This window comes from Scleropages formosus, chromosome 11 (genome assembly GCF_900964775.1).
Source record: "Scleropages formosus chromosome 11, fSclFor1.1, whole genome shotgun sequence".
Classification (NCBI taxonomy): domain Eukaryota; kingdom Metazoa; phylum Chordata; class Actinopteri; order Osteoglossiformes; family Osteoglossidae; genus Scleropages; species Scleropages formosus.
In genome coordinates, this window is record NC_041816.1 from 7,059,671 (window position 1) to 7,081,399 (window position 21,729).

Genomic DNA, 21,729 nt, shown 5'->3' on the forward strand with positions numbered 1-21,729 from the left:
TAAAATTATTTGTTAGGATCCTAATGGTCACACTTCAGTGTTTATTATCAGCATCATGTTGGTCATATTTTGGTGTTTATTGCTTAACAATTTAATTCAATTCAGCTTTATTGTAATGATACAGCGAAATTCAATTTCTGCAACTCAGAGCATGGTAAAATGCACATAGTTATTACACGTGTAAGCATCAGTAGGTAAAAGGTATACAATTAAAGCATATGAATTAAAAATAATGCTACAATAGTCACTCACTGGTCCTATTTTGACATATCAGTACTTTATCATGGGTTATATTTTTGTGTTCGTTTTCGGTGTCATGTTTTTCATGTTTAAATTAAGGTTTTACTTGTCCGTATCATTCGTCGTATTTCGTTTTTATTACTTATTGTCACTTTCACATTCGTCTTATGTTAGTGTTTGTTAAAGTCATTTGTAATTCTTTATTAATCAGTGTCCTAGTATTCGTATTTTGTATCTCTGCTTTTGGAAATGTCTGGCTGCGCCACAGTAGCGCGCGCGGTAACCGGTTGCTTGAACTGAGAGGCGGGAAAAGGAGGCGCGCGAGGACGTGTACATCGAGTGTCAAAAAAACTTGAGGCGAGAAGGAAATAAGTTTAATCGACCTTATTTATTGATATCTTTGTACATAAACGTTAAAACTTGTAAGCGAAACCTCTTATCTAGTCAACGTCACATAAACGTGACACATGTGCAGCCATTTGGATTTTTTAGAAAGAAAATTTTGATAGATTTGGCAGTCTTGCCATCTCGGTAGCTGTATATAATATGCCCGTGTTATTACCAAACCTGTAGCTGACATGATATCTGAAATTTGGCTTGGGCGGAAATATTCGTACATTGATTGTGAGGTAAAATTAAACAAGCATTTACGCCGGGTCCCTGGTTTCTACCAGAATCATAAATAACAAAATTGTCAAGACAGCTAGCTTGCAAACATAACATGTGATGCTGTTTTCGTGTTGGCAGTTGCAAATTCGAGAAACGTAGACTCTCAGGGCACAGTAAAGGTATTTCAGTAGTAACCAAAGCTCATTTTGAGTGTATAGGTCTTTTTGTCTGTGTTTCCGAGTGCTCTGCAATCCGTGATGAAAAGGAGGATGGACACTTTGGCCACGAAGAAGGAAATAATATGTGGTAAATTCGCTTCTATTTTGTTTGTTATTAATTAAACATGAATTGTTGAAGGATCTTGTGCCACTAGTCATATCTTTAACAAAATTATTTAATATTCCTTTGTTACATCTTAACAGTTTTTCCACATAACTAGTCGATAGGTGTTGAAATTCACACACAAAAAAGAACTGCAGTCATAGTCTGCGTTTTCCTTAGTTATTCATAGTGCCATTTGACACCCACTGTGCAATTTAAGCCAAGATTGATTGTTCCCTGTAATTATTCAAACAATTCATGGCCGTCACAGTAAAGCGACAAGCTTTCATAAGGCATAACGGAGACTTACTCGAAAATGCTCATATGCTTCGGTTCCCCGCACATCATCAGCAGGCAGGGTCATTATAATAAGTTATTGAAATCTGAGCTATTTGTGACATAGGAAAGTTATTGTGTTACACAACATTACTCAGTTTCTTAGCAGATGTTTTTCTGAATCACCATTTTCCTAGTTAATTTTTTTGAAAAAAGTATGTAATGTGCTAAAGTTAATATTAAATGCGTTGTGCACGCGTACAAAAGTAGCGCCCCCTGCTGGAGGAGTAACGTGGCGTTTTGGTCATGACCGATTTAACTTCAACTACAGCCTAATTGGAAACAGGGGTGGGGTGACGCAGTGGGTTGGACCACAGTCCTGCTCTCCGGCGGGTCTGGGGTTCGAGGCCCGCTTGGAGTGCCTTGCGACGGACTGGCGTCCCGTCCTGGGTGTGTCCCCTCCCCCTCCGGCCTTACGCCCTGTGTTACCGGGTAGGCGCCGGTTCCTCGCGACCCTGTATGGGACAAGCGGTTCTGAAAATGTGTGTGTGTGTGTGTGTGTGTGTGTGTGTGTGTGTGTGTGTGTGTATATACAGCCTAATTGTTCTTGAGGTGCTATTTTAACAGTCTGTAAGGAATGCAGTATCACCTGTCCGTAACCGTAATGTGGACCAGTGGGAGATTATGACAAATAAAAGAATATTAATAGATAATTAAGAATAGCCGGCTGTTCTGTATGTTCATGTGCTCACACAGAACATCAACCAAGTATATTATATTTGCACATTATTGTGAGAGCACTCTGAACCTTTATATGTGCCAAACCATTCATGTACATGGTAATGGTTGTGTGATTTTTTTTTCAATTGCAGCTGCGAAGACAGACCTGAACTTGCTGCTTGAGTGTCTTAAATTCCAGATGAACTGTCCAGATTCACAGAAACAGGCTCTGCTCACTATATCCTCCATCTGCCAACAGAAAGGTCAGCTTTTAAAAAGTACTTATTTTTATTTATTATTACCAGGTATACCAACCGTCATGAGGAGCCAACATTTCAACAATAGCTGATGTATTTATTTGACATAAATGGAAGGGTATTCCCAATTTTGATAAAATCAATGTAATAATCTAGTGCATTTTAATCTGAATTCAAAATGAAACTCAACACTACATTTCTACATTTTTGTGCACCATTTTATTTTAAAAATTCTTTTTTGTGGTACGAGTACATCTTTGACTTTTTTGCATTTGAAAGTTAATTTAACATTAGTGCTATGTCTGGCCATCCATTTCTGTGATTTTTTGCTGATTTTTCTTTTCCACAAAACTCACAATGGGTTAACAAAATCTGAATATATTCACTGGATCACAAGACACGTTTGCACTCCTATTGTGCTCCAAATGTGTTTTTTCAAATTATTATGACTGGCATTTGGGTACTTAGTGATGCTGTGATGAACTTCAACTGTCTCACAAATGGTCTGAAATAATATCCTGTACCCCAGAGGCTCAAACACAGTTTGAACATTGATATTCCTGCCATTGCATTCAGGGTCAAAGCCAATATCTTATTAAATATCACTGGTTCAGAGATGATTATTCTAGCTGCAGCTGCCACATTCTCTTGGGTCTCTTGGGGCCAGTAAATGTGCCACAAAATTTATCGTAGTTGTGACTGTCTTCAGTGTTTTGTATTGTCCTGTTTATTGGGAAGGCTCCTGTCTGTTTCCTTTTTCCAGAGGAGATCTTTGAATATTTCCAGGAGATAGGCGGCGTTCAGTTTGTTTATAACCTTTCCCAGTCCAGCAAACACTCTGGCGTGAAGGAAGCATCCTTGTTCATGCTGGGAGCCCTAGCAGAGAGCAGTGGTGCGTTTGAATTCTCATTCTCAAGCACAGTGATAAAAAACTCACTTTCACTTTTTCAACTGTATTTTGGTTTTCTTGAGAAACAAAATACACTTTAAAGAATATACAGTATATTCTGCTGGTTTGCTGCAACAGTTTGTTTGAAAGTGACATGTAGTATTATGTTGTGATTCCAAATAAATACAACAGATGGCGCCCTTTGCTGTGTTTGGATGAAAATTTTCATCTTTCAGCTTTCATATTTGTTTTCAGGTTTATTATTTTCTGTCTAGTACATACTTTTGATAAAGTTTTGATAATTTGATTATTTTAAAATGAAATAAAACCAAGGCTGGCTAAATCCTTTAGTCTGATCAGGATCGGTTGTCACCCATTTCTGAACTGAAACATGACTGGAAACACTTTGAGACTACTTAACTTCAAATCTGATGTGTTTGTCATGAAAGTGACTTGTGAAAAATTGAAAAACATTAATACATTGTTTTTTTGTGCAGTGTTTTGCCAGCAAGCACTGTGCAGGGCTAGCATTTTTGCGGACTTGGCCCATTTGCTTGTTCAGGACCTCACACTGAGTTTCAAAGCAACAGTCGTATACATGGTATCTGCACTGGTTGCCAGCAACAGTAAGGATATTTTCACATGTTTAAAGGCAAATTTATTGTTTGTTTAATGTATTGATTTGTTTCAAATGTATATTTTCTGTATTTCTCGGTGTCCTGTTATTTCTATAGGCAGGTAGCACTGCAATATGCATTGGCAAACTGTAGCATTGAAAAATTGTGTTTTGACAATAACATGTCTGCATGTATGACTCTTGGTCTGTTTAAATACACTTTGGTTTTCTCTGAATTGTGCATCACTTTGAAGAAAAGTGTCTGCTAAGTGAATAAATGGAAATGTAATATACTGTTTTGGACTTCTGTATTAACTGTTGAAACAGAAATCCATTCTCTCTGCTGCTAGTGACACAGTGTGCCTGCACTGCAGAGCCTTGAGCTGTGCTACACATTCATCCTTGACCTGCTTCTGTGGATGTCACATTATGCCCTCTAGTCTTTCACTAGTGTACCCAGTTTTGGATTTCACAACCCTGGCTTTCTTATTCTCATTTGTTCATTTAGCATTCATCAATAAATGCACTCTTCTCTGATTTGCAGGACTGGGCCAGACACTTGCGAGGCATTCAGGCTGTGTCAGTGCCCTCCTAAGGCTATTCAGGTAATAGGTGTGGCTTGCTTGAAGGTGTATTCTCATTATTCATCTTCTGCCTTGGGCAAAGAAGTGTTCCAGAAATTCACCAGTAATGAATTGGCTGTCTTTTCTGTCGTTCAAGTACAAGTTTTCCCAGCACCAGTGACTGTGAGAAACCAAGGATGGCGTCTCAGCTGTATCAGCTGTGGGCTTCGTTATCAAGTGCCATTTGTGGCTGTGTCAATAACCCACAGAATGGTATAGTGGACATCAGCATATATTTATTTTAATTTAGTTTGGTTGATTTATGTTGTTGTACATGTGTATGTGTGTTTACCTGGGTTTGTTCATGTGCTGTTTTGGATTCATAGAAGTGCCATAATTGTGGAGGTTTCATCCTACAGTTCATACGTCTCCAAGTTACACTTGAAATGCCACATGGCACGACATACTATCCAAATAATTAATTTAGTAAAGGAACTCATGTACTCTTGAAGTACTGCAGTTGTCCCCCCTGCTTGTATAATTGTGTAGTACTCTGTGCTTAGTTGTAACACACTGGACAGTATAATTTACACCTTCAAACACATGGTTGCACGGATAGCTTTTTGGTTTGCTTAATGTAATTTTAAAAACAGACAGAGTTCACATTTTCACCACGGTGAGCCTGCTGGTTGCCTGTTTAAATCACTGTCTGAAATGTATTCTTACTGACGCTGTGTCCAAGAGGCTTGAGCTGCCCCATTTTCAATGGGGATGCTGCAGGGTGTGTGTTCATGTTACAAAGTGGGGCAGCTTAAGGCTGAAAATTTGTGTTTTTTTATAGTGCTAGAAGTCTGAGCTTGTGTGTGTGTGCTTGTTTGCATCAATACTCTGCAGGATTTTAAATTAGCCTGACAGATCGTGTAAAGTTCACACATAGGCCTGCATATTCAGTTTGTGTCCTTCTGTCCACATGAACATCTTGTGCTATGGATTTGCATTTCACTCAACTGAACTGGCAGTTAATTTCAGTCTTTGAGGCTAAAGACATTTTGTGACTTGGTTGTGTATAATCGTATTTCTCTTTTTCTGTGACTTCTGGCAGAAGAGAACCAGCAAATGTGTATGTCCATCTTTCCTGTCATAAAACTGTGGCTGCAGAACTTTGGACAATCAAGGAATGATGTGATACAACCTATCTGTTCTTTCATAACAATGGCCGTTGCCAGTCACTGTGAGTAGGTCAAACAGAAAACATTTTTTTGTACATGGCTTACCTGAATATTTCATTTGAGCCTTTATATAAAAACATTATTCTCAAGGGTAAAAATTCTGGGGCCCTGCACAAACTTCAGCCAGCAGCTTTCTGTTCGGTGCCATTAGCCTGTAGGGTACATGGTGCCTAAATTCTCATGGGCACAGTGAGAGAAATAGATCAGTTCCCTTTTCAGGTCTTTGTCATGCTCAGACTAAACATTGCCATGTTAGAAAATTACTGTGAATGAGTAGGATGGTGTACTATTTTTTGACACCAAGTTTAAGCTCTATGCATATGTACATTCTATATATAGGTGTTCTATACATTAATTTCATTTGTAGGCACACTCTTGCATTGCCTGAATCCTTCCATCTAACAGCACACCTCCCATGAACACCAGAATGCCAGATTACATCAAGTCAGATGCATCTTGATGAAGAGATTGGATGAGACGGTGTGTGACAGGCACTGCCTTTGCACTCATGACGCAGGTGCCTGTTGTTTTCGCTGTGTATTCGTGCCAGTGATCAATCATGCATTTGGTGCAGCCAACTAAGGGTTGCCCTGTTGATTATGGAAGACTACAAGCCCTTACTTGAATTATTCAGTTGTCTTCAGTGATACACTTGTACACAGAAGTATGAGGTAATGTCCAGCAATGGTAATATTTACACATTTTTTTTAGAGAACTAAAATGTGATGTTGAAACTTGTGTCAGTCACTTCCTGATCTTTTGGATGACAAACTCAGCAATGCTTTTGACATAGCATATACAAGTTTGTGCAACCATAAATTGCAACACAGGACATTTTCAGATTACATAAAGGTACTGGTCTTTCTATTCCTGTGTTACTTAATTTGTCTGACACAGTACAGACAGTGTTGGCAGCCATCTTAGGCTTTCAGCAAGGAGCCCCATTTCTTCCATCCTCCTCCTGTTGCATGTGTCTGGGCTTTAGTTGAGCTTTGTCAAGTCCTCTGTAGCATCTTGTGTTATAGAGCTGCTTTATCGCCTAGTGCAGAGAGGGTTGAACAAAGGGCGAAGTGGTGGCGTTTTCTGCCGGTCAGCTACTTAATGCAAAATCAATCTGCCAGGCCAAAGTACTGACACTGCAGAAGGTTGAAACAAAGATGAGCTTTTATGGGCAGAACTGGAAAACTGCTTGGGCGGGAGGAGTGGGGGGTCTGCAAGTGCTTGGCAACAACCAGAAGGGATGTTTTCACTGGCTGATGTCCAGATATTCAGCCCACCTTCATATCACTCTACTTATTGCTGTATGAAACCAGTGTTGACACCCTTTTAACCACTGAACTGTTAAAATATGAAGCACTGCCTGTCCAACTTGTATCTGCTGTTCTTACGTACAACACTGAAATCCATGTTTAGCACGAATCACTGATTTTACACGTCAGTAGATTGGCTGTGCCACTGGGTATTCGGCAATTTTCAGTCGATTAAATATTGAGTTACTTCATTAATCACCTCTCATATGTAAAAAAAGACGCCAAGTTACCTGTTGTTTCAGTTTTAATAATTGGATTACTGGTGAACACCCAGTTTATTTTACCTTCACACTCATGTTTTACTTGAGCTTTGCTTTATCTTAGTTTGTCAGTTTTATTTACTCAGTGCTATTCTCTGTAATATATCTTTGCCTGCATTCTGAAGACTAAATAGCATATAAGATTATTTACAAGTACTGTTTTTATGTTATGAATTTGAAATGTATGTTGATGAGGGGACTTTAGTAACTAGTTAAAACATCATTGGTAAATAGAGCTATTGAACAAATGGTATCAAAATGACTACTGTGTACATTAGATAATGAGTCTTATCTTTACCATGTAATGTTTGGGGATTACCATTGAAATAGACCTTAGTGCATGTCATTAGCGACAAAACTGCATTTTACATTTAAGTTTGTAATTCACAGATAGACCAGCAAATCCACTTTGATACACTTTAATTTGGACTTTGCAGATTCATTGGTGTCTAAAGTCAGCCAATTGTAGTCCAGATGCAATGTCGGATAATGAAATTAAATACTTTATTTGAACGGATTTCTCATTCTAGGATGCACAAGTAACATTTTTGCTGTTTTGAGATTCCATTCAATGTTTTAAAACAATCAAATGATGTAATGTTATTTAATTTCAAGAATCCTCATAGCTCTTTTTGACACAATGGTTTGAGGCTACAATGCTTTAACATAACAGATTTTTAATTTTTCTGGTTTCTCCGCATTTTGTCTGCTGTGATGCATATGTAAGAGTAACTTTGAAGCCTTGAGTGACTCTGAGCCGTTTGTTGTGTGCTTGTATAATATGATCTATATCATGTCTTTCCTCTTTCCTCCTCTGTGTAGCTATTGCTCAGGACTATTTTGCCTCAGTAGGGGGTCTGAGCATGCTAGCCCAATGTGTGGCAAGGCTAGCCATTGAGTCTAGCATAGAACGCTCTGCATTCAAGGCAGCCATCACCATGACCAGGGCTCTGTGCGCGTGTTTAGGGGACAATGGTGAGTCATTGCCGTGTGTCAGGGGGGTCACATTGGGACACTGTGCTGCCCTGCTGGTGGCAGAACTGTAAATCCAGCTTTGGCTGAGCCAGTGACAGCCTTGCGACAAGTGAGAAACAGCAGCGCTTGGCACAAGGTCTGTCATGTCTTATTAGGTTGGTGGGGATCAAAGTACAATGGTTTTTGGAAAGGTTAAGGAACAACACATGAGAAAGATTCAGTCACCAGTGGATGCTCTTAACCTTCCCATGTTGTCTGCTGTCTCTCCTTCCTTAGCTCCTCTAGCTGCAGGCTTGGCTGAGCATCACCTGGTGTCCAGTCTCCTCATGTTGCTCTCATGCCCCACCGTGAGCACAGCTGACCAGCTTTGCATCATACTCACACTGAGCCACTGCACCGAAGCTAGTGGTGAGTCATGTGGACACCCATTTGAATTAAGGAGTCACAATTAAGGTACACAGATTAGATTAATAAATGTCAGCACACTTGTATCCAAAGCAATAAACATCCCTTAAAACTGAAGACTGTCCATATATGCTCAGATATTTTCTTGGAAAGACATTCAGCTTAGATTCCTTTCTCACAGGCACAATACCAGGGTCACTTTTGGTATGCCTCTACAAAACCTTAACCTCTGCCCTTACTGTGGGATTTCTGAGTAACTAAACAGTTTATCTCTTGGTTTGATGTGTCATACACAGCCAAGGGTCAAAATGACACAGCAGAGCATGACAGAATTTCTGCCTTTTGTATTTAAGAGTGTTTGTATAAATGGCAAGAAGTGATTATATCACTATATCAGCAAGATGCGATAACAATAGGTTTGGATCTTAAACTACAGGTGGACTTTTTTGACAAAACGCAGTTTGTTAGCAACATTTATGTAATTTTTAATTTTATTCTGTTTTCTTTTTGGGGCAAGTTGATTATTTTGAAAATTTTCTTCAAACAGAACTGTTTGTAGTGTGTGTGTGTTTATTGTTAAGCTCTATGGTAACTCACCCAGATTTCTTCATGGAAGCAGCACAGGTCAGAATCACAGACATCAGAGATCATATGCAGGATTATACTGTTATGCTGTCTTGTCTTGTGTATTAATAGCACTTCACTTAGGAGTTAGAGCTCTGGATGTTTCATCTGAGAATAGGAATTGCTGAGTAAATGGTTTAGACATTGGAGAAAAGTAAAATAGTGTGAGGTAATTCATACAAGGGTGTATATTGTAAAACTAATGTAAACATTAAGTGCTTGATTCTTATTGACCTAATTCTTGTATCAGTATTTACAACATTAGTGCTTATTGATTTAGTTTAGCGATGTCTATATGTGAGGAAGAGTTAGTAGCACATTGGCTTTTGGTAAATTAAATAGAAACCGACATCTCAAAAAAATTATGTTGTCAAAAGAGAGCCATTGGCTTAACTCCTCTGTGTGTCAGTCAGAACACATGTTATCCCTTCATCCCTTAAACTGTGAGTATGCCATACCTTAGTGTCTGGTCCAAGTAAAGAAAAGACATGAGGATGAGTAAAAGGTAGGCTTGGTTTTATTGTACTTTTGACCCACAATACTGTATAGAAAGAATGCCTATTAACTTCAGTACATACAATAAAAAGCAGATAATCTAAACTATCTTATGTAATGTTGTTCTGTATAGACCCAAAAAATCTTTTTTTAAAGGGAGTATCTGTAAAGGTCAGTTGGTAATACCTGATGCTTATTTCCACCTGACAAGTCCTTTTCTGGGTTATGATGTCTGTTCAAGATTTGGGTGTGGTCCAGGCTGCTGCTTGCCACAGTGAGGTGCCCATCTGTTTGATTGGTGGTGTTCTGCAGTGCCTTGCCAAGCTTGTCTTGTGTTCTCTCTGTCATAGAGGTCCATCAGCAGCACCTCCTGCAGGGAGGTGGTCTGTCCAAAATGATCAACCTGCTGGCTGAGTCCCAGGATGAGGAACTGAAAAGGGCTGTCATCTTTGTGCTCCACACCTGTGAGCAGAAGAGTGAGAAAGGATTCTAATTCTCTTTCTGTATCTGTTTTATGTACTGTGTAATATATTCCATGGTTTGGTGTGACTGTAGGAAAAGTATGCATGTGCTCTTTTACTCCTGGATGACATAAAACTCTTGATTTTTTTAGCTCTGGTTTGTCCAACAACAAAACACATTGTAGAAATTGTGCAGCTTTGTGAATGGTTAATATATACAAAGGGTACACTTTGCCCTAATCAACAGAATAGGTCTATTCTAGAGACAATCAAATGAGTTAGTTGTCCTCCCTGTGAAGTCAAGACCTTAGGTGTGGCCAGTGAAAGCAGCCCTTCCTGTTATGAGCCCATCAACTTCCGAACCTCCTCCGAACCCCAGCAGCATTTTGCACCTTCCTGCAACATGGAAAGTTACTGGAGTTTTTCAAATGAAATGCTTCAGAGGATAAACCGGCTGGAGAGAGCGCTGGCTGGGGTGAGGTGCCTGAACTAAAAAAGGTTTAGTGTAAACTGATGTCAGTACACGACGTCTTTGTTAGCTAAGGTGGGCCACTGCCAGAACTACCTTTAAAGTAAAGCAGAAAAGGTGCATCATTTTGCAGTTTAAGGAAATGTCATTTAGCATCACTGAGTCACACAAGTTTTCCTGTCTGTGTGAAACTGTTTGTCATTCCACAGTTTAAATATTAAACAGTCAATGTTTTCCACCAACTTGTGCTTGCCAGTAACTAGCATCTGTGTTACTTGACACTTTATTCGGGCAGCACGCTGACACAGCAAGTAGCGGTGCTGTCTCACAGCACCTGGGTGGTGTGAGAGGGTGTGGGTTTGATCCCCTCTCAGTCTGTGTGGAGTTTGCATGTTCTCCCTATGTTTGCATGGGTTTCCTCCCACAGTCCAAAGACATGCTCTTCAGGTCCCCCATAGTGTGTGAATGACACAGAGAGAATGTGTTCCACTGATGTATGAATGAGTGACTCATTGTAAGTAGTGTATCTAGCAGTGTAAGTCACCTTGGTGAATAAGGTGTGTGGGCTGATAACACTACATAGAGTTCATTGGTAGTCGCTTTTGGAGAAAAGCATCTGCTAAATAAAAAATGTAAATGTATTCCCCCCTTCCTGCAAACTTCCCTGATTATTTTCCATTTGTAGTTTCAATTTTGTTTTTAAACTGTTACACAAAAATTCTTGTAGTGCAGACTATTTTTAGGGAAGCACTTACTAAGTCTAGATGCAGTGTGTTATTAATCTCAGTTTCTATTGTGCCCTATGAAAAGAATAAGGTTTGACAAGGTGAGAATGAACAGAAGTTTGTCCAAGAAACCTTAGTTAGTTATGAGTTCGCAAATGAGCACTGTCCTCTTGCTGCTGTGGTCAGGACTTCCAGGGAAGTATTGGTGAGGAGGAGAGGAACCTGGCAAATTCCACAGATAAGAGGTATGATCCTGCACAGTACAGGGTGGCCAGAGACATGGGAGAGGGAGATCTGCTGCTACTGTCACCTCCTGTGAATTCAAGTGCTCAGTTCTGGGAAGGCACTCCGTGCCGAAAAGTGGTAGGCCGGCACGAGGCTTGGAGGAACAGCCAGAAATGGAGTGTAAGCTCTTTCAAGCACTGTGAACTGACCAAGGACAAGCCAGTTCCTTCTGAAATTAGACTGAGTGGGGACAGCCATAGAATCCAGGACCATTGTGAAGATAATGCGGTAAGTCAGCACACAAAGCTTTTTGCTTTCACACAAGTTTCTTAGGTGTAAATTAAGTTTCTCTAGTCTCAGTCCTATCATGTGGGATTTCACACGTACGTGTGCTCCTTCTTGTCTATTCATGGATCAGCTTATACCATGAGATTTGGTCACCTCATTAGCACAGAAACAATTTGAAATAATAGGACTTAATTTAAGTTTTTAAGGATTGCATCTGGAAAGAAGGGAATGTTAACGGGACTGTGGTTAACCAGTGGATGTTTCTGCCTCTCTGTTTGTGTGGAAAAATCATGTTAGCTTTGGGTTCTGTGTTTGTGCCCATATGTGCTTGTGTAACCTATGTTGACTATGTGTTCAGTGTTCTGCTAGGAGATGCATATTCCAGACTGCTACTGAGCTGGGAAAAGTGATATCACCATGTGGAGAAAAAGATGGAGATGGGGTTGGGCTATTGCTACACAAGCCAGACCAAGCTGGTTGCAGCTCCACCTCCAGACCACAAGGGAATTCCAACAAACAGGATGGCATCACCTGTTCCATCTACAGAGCAACCAAAGCCTTGACCCTCCAAGATACAAGAACTACTAGAGATCCAGAACTAGCAAGTGCTCCAGCTACCAGAGCCGTGAGGTATCCTGAAAAATCCTACAATCATATTGCAGTGGAACTGATCACAGGTCCCTGCTAATGCAACAGTTATTTCTTACCTGCAACTTCAAATTCTCTATGCTTCTGTTTCCGCAGCAAGCAAGGAACAATCATCATATAGAAATGTCTTGCATACTTCTCCAAAAACCAGCACACATTGCACTGTGACAGAATGCCTTCTAGTATTATTGTCAAACACCTTTGTGTCACCAACAGCTCTCAGGTGCCACACCATCTACCATCAGTTTCAGTGGTGCCCTTTAATGAAATCATTCCCTTAAAAGGAATACAAGAGGTCAGGTTAAGTCTTGACAATTTGAGTGGTGACAGTGTGTTGAGGGACCAATCCAAGGGAAGAAAATCTTACAAAGCTAACTGAAACATCAGATGACCATAGCAGACAGACCCTCCAGTCACGAGATTAATTGGGTTTTTCTGCATCAATCTATGTTATACCTCTCTTGAAGGGGCCCATCCAGTTTGTGTGACTGATAGGTAATGTCAAATTCTTTTGGGCTTATAATAGTTTCTGTCATTGGCTAGATGTGGTTTTCCTGCTCATTCTTGGAAAAGAATTAACAGCGAACTCAATAGTTTACCGAAAACTTCAGCAAAACTGAAATCACGGATCTCCTTTAGATGCTCAGGTTGGTCATAAAAGAAAAATTACAAAATTTTTTAAAATCTTTCATAAAAATGCTTTCTCAGTAAATACATTTGATTCTTCAGCTATTCATAAAAAATTGAAATAACCATACAGCTTTGATTTAATTCACAAACTGCTATATTTTTTCTGAAAACTTGATTGGTCTAAATAACCAGTTAATGAGTTTTAGATGGTTTCTTGTGTTGTGTTAAGCGTCTCGTCTGAAAAACAAAGATCTGTTTGTTACTGTAAGTATAAATACTCCTGTCCGATGGCAAACTCTCTGGGGGAAAAGAAAATCCAGACAGAAAAGGTGATGCATTGCACCACAGATGGATCTGAAATGAATGTATTAAATATAGACCCAGAGGGCAGGAGACAGGATAAAAGTTACCTGGTAGCTGACTAGATGAAACAACCACTGATGTAATGTGGGCCATTTTTGATTTCTGCTTAGAGTTCTATTGTGTAGCTTTAAACTTCATATCCCTTTGGGGTGTCAAATAGGTTTCGGTAAATAAAATACATAGATAAGCAACTGAGGGTACTGAATCTGACAAAACTAAGCAGTACAATGAAACAGTATTATTAAATATTTAGTTAGTGCCCCTTCAGACTAAAAGCACTGGTCCTACTTTTTCAGGTTTGTTTTGTGGTGGAAAGTGCAGCAAGACCCTTTATCTGCTTCTTTCCCGATAGGCTGTACAGTGGGCCTGTCCCCAATAAACAGCAGGAACATTTCTCGGATCCTCCGCTCCTGCCAGCACAAGTGTGACAGACACACGGTCCTGATGGAGGCAGAGGACCGCTTCAGAAGAGCTGGCCAGAAAGTGATCAGGGAAGAGTGGAGTGCTTCCAAGGACTGTAGATGTAAGGGACTCCAGGGCTATGGCTGTCAGCCTCATGGGGAGGTTCATAGTTCATAGGTTCTTTCCCCTGTCTGCCTCTGGTAGCTGTAGATGCTTCCCCTATTTAAAACTCCAAGGCACTGAAAGAACATACTAATCTTGATTAGCATGTCCTGCCAGGGTAAATTTACACAAGGTTCGTGAATGTCAGTGACAGCCATTGGTTTTTCTTCTATTTTCTGTATACAGCTTACTTTAAGGAGAAAAATAATATTGGCTTGACACTTTTGGAGTGTCATGGAATTAGATATACCAATCTTAGGAACAAGAAATTCTTTGCACTTGATGTATTTTTAATGTATTTATGTTCTTTCTAAGATTAGTTTTGCTTATGTGAGTGTTGGTTTAATAATGTGTTCATATCAGTACTGTTGGAAACTTTTCCCAGGGACCTCACTGGGCCAGCATTCCTGGCTAAAACATGTAAAGCTTCGTACAATATCTTAAATATAAAAATAGGTTTTAGGTGATTTTTGTGGCAATATGTTATAGTAGAGATTTGGACTGCTATTACAGGCACATGGTATAATCACTGAGAACTGGAGAAGTTAAACTTTAGATATCTGCAGACACTGCAGATTTCAAGGTCATTTTGTTCTGATCAAACCAAACATTGTTTTGAGGACATGCAGCTCATGGCCCATGGCAGTGGAGCAGCAGCTAGTGTAGCAGTTAAGATGAAAATTGAAGGTTCCAGGTTCAGGTCCTATGACTGCTCACTGCTGTAAAACACTTTAGCATTTGGTAAGTACTTACCCTAAGTAAAAACGGTATGTATAAATAAATTCGTAAAGTTCTGGAAGTTGCTTTGGATAGAAGGGTCAACCAAGCAACAAATAAGTAATTAACTAGACACCAGGTTCTCTTGTAATACTGTTTTTCTTGTGGAAACATGTAATCAGCTTTCAATGATCCTTTAGTCACTCGCTCCTGCCCCGTATTTGAGTTTTTTCTCCTCTTATGGTTGGGGCGGGTTTCACCCAGCATCAGATATAAAATATTAAAATGTTATAAGACTAGATTTTGTATTGAAGCCAAAGAGCAACTCCTCTGAATGTAATTTAAAAATCCCCTCGCAAATGTACATTGTAGCGCTACATTGTCCACGTGATCATGAATTCTTGTGTGTAATCCATTAATGCTTTTTTGAGGTATCAAGTACATCCTTGCACCTGGATGAGATTTTTTTTTCCCCTGGAAAGCTTCCTTATTGAGGGAACCTGCAACAGCCAAGCTACCTGCCAGAGCACCCCCTTTACATTTGTGCCATTTACAAGAAAGATACTTGGTGCTTTCTGTCATATAAGTTTTATCACTACGCCTTTTACTTGTCTGATCTTTCAGACCTTAGCCTGACACCACTACACAACGGAGATTCTCCAAAGAGCTTCCAGACTAATGTCAGCAAGAACACAGACACATGGTGTAATGTTCTCCATTTTAGATATCGCACCTATTTCTAAATGCTCTTGTTCTGCCATGTGATGTCCTATTTTTTAACATTTGATTTATGAAGTTCTGTCTCTTTTTCCTCTATTTTTCCAGGGATATCTTTGACTCCTGTTAAGAGACCTCAGAAAACTGAAGGTAGTTTTTGACATCATTTTCTTCCATTACTTTTTTATTTGGAAACATAATCTTGGTTTTATTAGACCAAGTAAGCCAGTAATGTATTGAAAAGGGATCTTCTACTCCGGGATATATGGCATTGTGCTCCATATTTGTAATAAGGATGCCACTATCAGCTGCTGATATCACACAAACTGTATATGGTCGTTTGTGGCTTGTCTTAACCTAAGTCTGATGGAGTCTGCCAGTGAGGGATTTTGGAATGTGGTCCTTCAGGACAGGAATGTTTTTCTGTTCTGTATGCCAGAAGCACAGCTGGGCCCCAAGCCAGTTTCCAGAACAAAAACACAAGGGACTTTCATCTATCACACTGCTGAGGGTGACGATAGACAGCTAGATTAATCTGTCTGTAAGAACTTGTCATAGCTCCTAGGACCTTTCCATTAGCAGTGGTTGTGTGTGGGTATCCAGCTTTTGAATGCAGTCTTGTGCTTGTTTATGCATTTTGTTTGTGTGTATGCGTGTCGCTGGCTATCTGCACTATTGCTGTTTGATGGGTAGGGGTATTGGTATTGTACGATGGTTATGGGTTCTGTTACATCCAGAGTGAGTATTATTATTGTTACTTGTTTTAATTTTCTACAAAATCAGTACTGTACTAATGCAACAGAGAGTTCGTGTTTTTCTGGTTCCCTGTGCTCTTTTACACTACTTTCCGCTTCCTTTCACAATTTACAACCCTTTCACTCACTTGTCCCACCCCTACCTTTCCTTCTTTTCCTTTTCCCTCCTTCTCTTACTGGGTTTTCTCCCTCACTTCTACACGTGACTCAGTGTTGCACCTTCTCTTCCTACTTCCCGGACTCACCGTCCACTCTTTTCTCCTCCTTCTTCATTCCTTTATTCCTTTTTATATATTTTTCATCCCTTATTCACATACTCTATCTTCTCATCTATCTTGCCACTGTCATTCTGTCTGTGCTGTGGAAGTTCCTGTCACCAAGACAAATTCCTTGTATGTGTGAACATACTTGGCAATAAAGCTCGTTCTGATTCTGATTCTTTTCTGCTACATCAGCCTCCCTATTCTTCTCACTCTCTACTAATTCCTTCTCTCCCTTTCACTGTGCCTTTTGAGCTGCTCCCCTTAAAATGTCCTCTCTCTTCATCCACTCTGTAGCCTTCCACCATCTCATTTAATTTATAAATAATTCACTATGACAGCCTCTTCCACATTTCTTTTAAGTAACCAAGGGTTGTTATTTGGCAGTGTCTCCATTTCAGTTGTAAAGCCCAAGGTCACTGTGTGTAGATTTACACCAATTTAGATTAATGGTACTCTATATTGTTTTGGTTGCTTGTGCATTTGAAGCATTAATTTCATGTACTGATAATTTTCAGTAATTATAAATAGTTCCTTGCTACATCTTATGGGACTGTTACAAAAGTGTCTGACAAATGCTTAGCTGATGATATAATTTTTGTCTCTGCTCAATGGATAAACTCTGACCAATTTAGCAACACACTGTGTGCCATTTTACCACTGATTTAGCTAATTCTAATATCCAAACTACATTTGCAATTACAACTGCAATTGCACTCCCTTCCACAAATACCCACGCTTTAAAGAATAACTGTCAGGTTGAAAATATAGAGCAATAAAATGTGAAACCTCATAATGCTTTGTTATTCTATTTTTATTTAGACACAGAATGCAATTAGAGCCAGGAAATTAAATTAGTGCCAGAATCTTACTCTTGCATTTTCATAGACAGTATCAAATCCCTTTTAGTTTTCAATATGTGTGAAAAGTGAATATTTAATATTGAAAATTGAAATACAAATTTAGAATACTGAATTATAGTTTTCTTTATGAACTGCATTCTGAATTTGTTTTGACATACATTACAATTATTCTATTACAGTGTTTTACTTTGTAATGCTAGAAATCTTAGTCTGGACAAGTTTTCTATATTATGATATCCAGAAAAAAATTGTAGGCTGTGTTTGAAGGAGTGGTAGATGCAGTGCTGTATTCCAATTTTATTGTAGACAGTAGTCATGCTAGTAGTCATGAGTCCCAGACAAAAATTGTAATGAGAGTGACTTTGACGAAACTTCTTCCCATCTTCATATGACATCTTATAGTATTTGTGAAATATATTGATGAAATGTTAACTATTGGCCTACTTTTCTATGCAGTTGCCAATCTTTTTAAAGTGTTCTCACTTTTGTAGAGCAGGTAATTATGACTGCTCATTAAATTTACATTTACATTTATTGATTTAGCAGACGCTTTTCTCCAAAGTGACGTACATCTCATAGAAAATACAGTTTGTGCATTACATTAGGAGAAAGAGAGATGTGTAGCTGTAGATGTGTGATTCATAAGTACGGTTACTTTGTTTCCTTCACCATATGCACCAATGTTCATCACACAAGTAGCTGCATAAAAGCTTACAAGAAATGCTCATGTGGTCTCTTTTCACAGCCCTGTTGATGACCTGGAATTGAGCAAGGTCATTTAGCTATACTGATTTTTTTTAAATCCCTGTCAGCAGACCAACACACTGTATTTGCTTTTATTCACAGTTTTGTGTAGCTGCTGCAGAAAAAGTGGTGGATTGTAATGTATAAAGAATTTGAGGTAGATATAAGCAGATTGTTTTTGTGTATGACCGTTATGTATAATCAGCCATGGCCATTTGTTTTGCCTTTCTTGTGGGGTCCAAGGGGAGCAGGTGGTCTGGTTTCACTAGGGTTCTCAAAAAAGCCTGATCTTATAAACAGAGTGAACAAAGAAGGAAACAGAAGTGTAATGCATGAAATCAATTCACAAAAGGATCTCGGTCCTACATAACTTCTTTTTTGATTTTGAGGTAAGAGGGAGGTAAGGAAACTAGTTTCTGGATTCTTGGCCCAAAATAATTCAGTGTCTGTTAAGAAATTATTTTTCCTCTCTTCATGCTGACAGCTAAGATGGGGGCTGGGTGTGGTGACAAAAGCCTTGTCCCTATGTTAAGGACTTCATGCTGAGGTGCCTGCCCCTTGGCTATGTTATGGCTTTGGGGGTTGCAGCCCTGTTCTGTCAGTCTTGGCATTGTATGTATTATGCAAAGGAAGTCTACTGGCCTTGCATGGCCATTACACAAACATAGAAATCAATATGGATTTTAATTGCCACTGTGATCAGATTGAAATTCCTTAGATGCCATTTGTGTTTCCTCAGATAAATATTACTCTTGTAAATGATGCAGAATAATAATATAATGGTTTTGCAACATTCATTTCGTGAAACATATTTCCATTGTTGCCTGGAGACTTCCAAGAAAAAACTTCTGATAGTAAAATGAATGACAAAGGGCTTTTTTAATTAGAGAACTCATTAAGAGTTCATTAACTCACAGAAAAACCATCAAACTCTCAATGTATAGTATTTTGGAGATGGCAACAAACTCTTGATCATATCTGTATCCAAAAGCCTGATCACTCTACATAAATAATGAATGATCCAGTTGGCTTGTGGCCAGCATATACCCATTACCTTGCAGCTTAGCCTGGGGCCGAGGGTGAGGGGGCAGTTGATGTTTGCTACTTTCAATGTTTTTTTATATATATCAGTTTTATTTAGATTTCCCCAAAGATCTTTGGTTATTTTACTTTTTTTTTTTTTTCTTTCAAATGCAGACAGCAGACCTTACCAGAGTGAAGAAGTTTATGTCAAAAAAGAAAAGGAAAGCGAGCGTGAGGATGGCTTCTTGTTGCATGTAAAAAAAAAAAGTATTGTTCAGTGTTTTTTCGGCAGATTTGCTTGACTTTTATGGCCAGTGTTTAAAATGTATATTATTCATGTTTGAGACCAAAGACTTTTTTTGGATAAAAATACTTTTGTTATTAAATCAAAAAGAACATTTCAGTCTAATTTGAGCACCCTTTTTTGTAATTCATGCAAAAGACTTTATTGCCTGTGAAATTATCCAGTTTTAGCCAGTTGTTTATCATATATATACATGGATTAGGTCTACAGCCACTAGAACAGTACAGATAAATGAAACAAATGTAACAGTACAGTGTAACAAGTGGATGCCCCTCTCTGCTCCCAGAACCCTAAATCCAGTGTGGTCCAACGTAGAGAGAGGAAGAACTTTACACAGGAAGAAGTTCAGTACTTACTAGATGGAGTGAGGAAACTGGGACCATCTTGGAACTGCATACTGTGGTCTTACCCTTTCCAGACCGGCCGAACTAACGTGGATTTGGCAAAGAAGTACCACCGCTTACAGGCAAGGCCCCCTTCTGGGTGTTTGTTCTGTTTTGTTTTGTTTTTGTTTCAAAGTAATAGCTCAGAAAGTAGGAAAGAGTGATTAAATTTTAATATTGTCTTTTAAACTGGGTCCTTGGTTACACAACTGCTGGAGACTTTTATGAGTTTTTTATGGTTCCTTCACCAAATATTCATAAAGGTTGTCTGACAGAATTAATTTAACCTTTTTCCAAGTATGACAGAGGAGGCAGGCTGGCCTTTTTATGATACTGCTAAGGATTGTTTTTCCTTAATAAAGGGGAAGATGGCATTGCCTGTAGTAGTGCTATTTAACCTTAACCCTTAGATGTGTTTGCTCTTTTATTCTTATTTTGCAGAAGGCTGATAAACTATGCATCCATCATCGCTTCTCCAAGAATACAACAAATACTGAATGTAATTTAGTGATTGTTTAATTATTTTGTAAGTAATTTTTTAAATATGCATAGGCAAAGATGTCCATTTTTACATTGTTATTTACATATTGTGAATTGTTTAAATTGCATTGACTATAATTTGTTAGATATGGGTAGAGGTGATGCAGTTGTAATTAATAGAAAAAAATTGTACTTTCCACATGCTTTTTGGTACTTTTGATTTAAATCAAATTATAATAATCTGATGAAAAATTAATGTAGTGTTCAGAATAAGATGCCAAATTTTATAACTCTTGGCAGAATTATGACTTTGATTTTTACTAAATTGAAGTGAGAGTAATGTGAGCATCAACAAGGTTTACTTTTTCCCATGCACATTAAAGACCTTTATGTCAAACTTAGACAAAGTAAAGACCTGGACTGCTTGTTTTACCCATCCCCCTCCAAGAACTAAGAGGCAATCCTTTCATAAATCTACTGGATTGCCTTAACCTCCTAGTAGTATTTATGAGTGTTTCAGGCAGCTTGACACAGTGCCAAGTCTATGACACTTGATAACGTCTGAAGACAAATGTGGCTATTCTTTGAAATGAGCATCCTTTTTCATAATTAATTAAAACTCTGGTACGTCAGTATTACTGTTATGCAAGTATATGGTGGGCTACATGCGTGCAATATCTCAGGCCAAATCCTCCATATTTCTTTTCCTAGAGCATTGCGGTTTGAAGCAGACTGTAATAAATTAAACTTTGTGTCTTTCTAATTTTAAATGTCTTAATTTTCTCATAGAACTTAATCCCTCTGTGGTACTAGGATTTTCAGACTGTGTTGAGTTTCTCTTTTGTCATTAAAGTCTTTCCCTGAGCTACATCATAGAGGTTGTCCTTTCAGCCTTCCCCCAAAAGGCCCCTTCTTCCAGAAAGAATGCTGAACCCTCCCCCACTTTCTTTCCAATTTGGTCCACAAGTGGTTGTGCATTCGTGCATGTGTATTTCCATTGGTTCACTTTTAAATGACATTATATTTCACTAAGTAAAACTTTATCATTCAGTAGTGTAGGTATGCAACAGATTCTACAAATGTTAAGTTCTCTAGGTTGTTTAACATGAACACCCAAGCCTCTGATTTTGCCATTTTAATTGTAAATTTAAGGATTTCTTTTTCTTTAGTGACCTGAAACTACTTGTAACACCACCATTCAGGTATTTTTTATGGCTTGTCACATGACAAACATTTATTTATTTATTTTAACAGTTGAAGTAACGCACTGTATATGAAATTTATATTTGTTTGGTTGGTCGCTAAAATGGGAGGTGCGATG

The 21,729-nt window shown here is 38.8% G+C and overlaps 1 protein-coding gene across 1 annotated transcript; it reads left to right on the top strand.

The window, feature by feature from the left end:
- The first annotated feature begins 367 nt into the window (after positions 1-367).
- On the top strand, positions 368-21,134 carry terb1 (telomere repeat binding bouquet formation protein 1). The gene is made up of 20 exons (XM_029256340.1): positions 368-869; positions 1,091-1,155; positions 2,319-2,429; positions 3,187-3,315; positions 3,810-3,938; positions 4,473-4,533; positions 4,649-4,764; positions 5,594-5,722; positions 8,113-8,265; positions 8,542-8,673; positions 10,140-10,265; positions 10,550-10,725; positions 11,631-11,957; positions 12,316-12,587; positions 13,149-13,252; positions 13,951-14,121; positions 15,705-15,746; positions 19,416-19,495; positions 19,832-20,011; positions 21,120-21,134. Exons 2-20 carry the CDS (start codon positions 1,107-1,109, stop codon positions 21,132-21,134), a joined length of 2,502 nt encoding a protein of 833 aa, XP_029112173.1. The 5' UTR covers positions 368-869; positions 1,091-1,106.
- Positions 21,135-21,729: the final 595 nt, after the last annotated feature.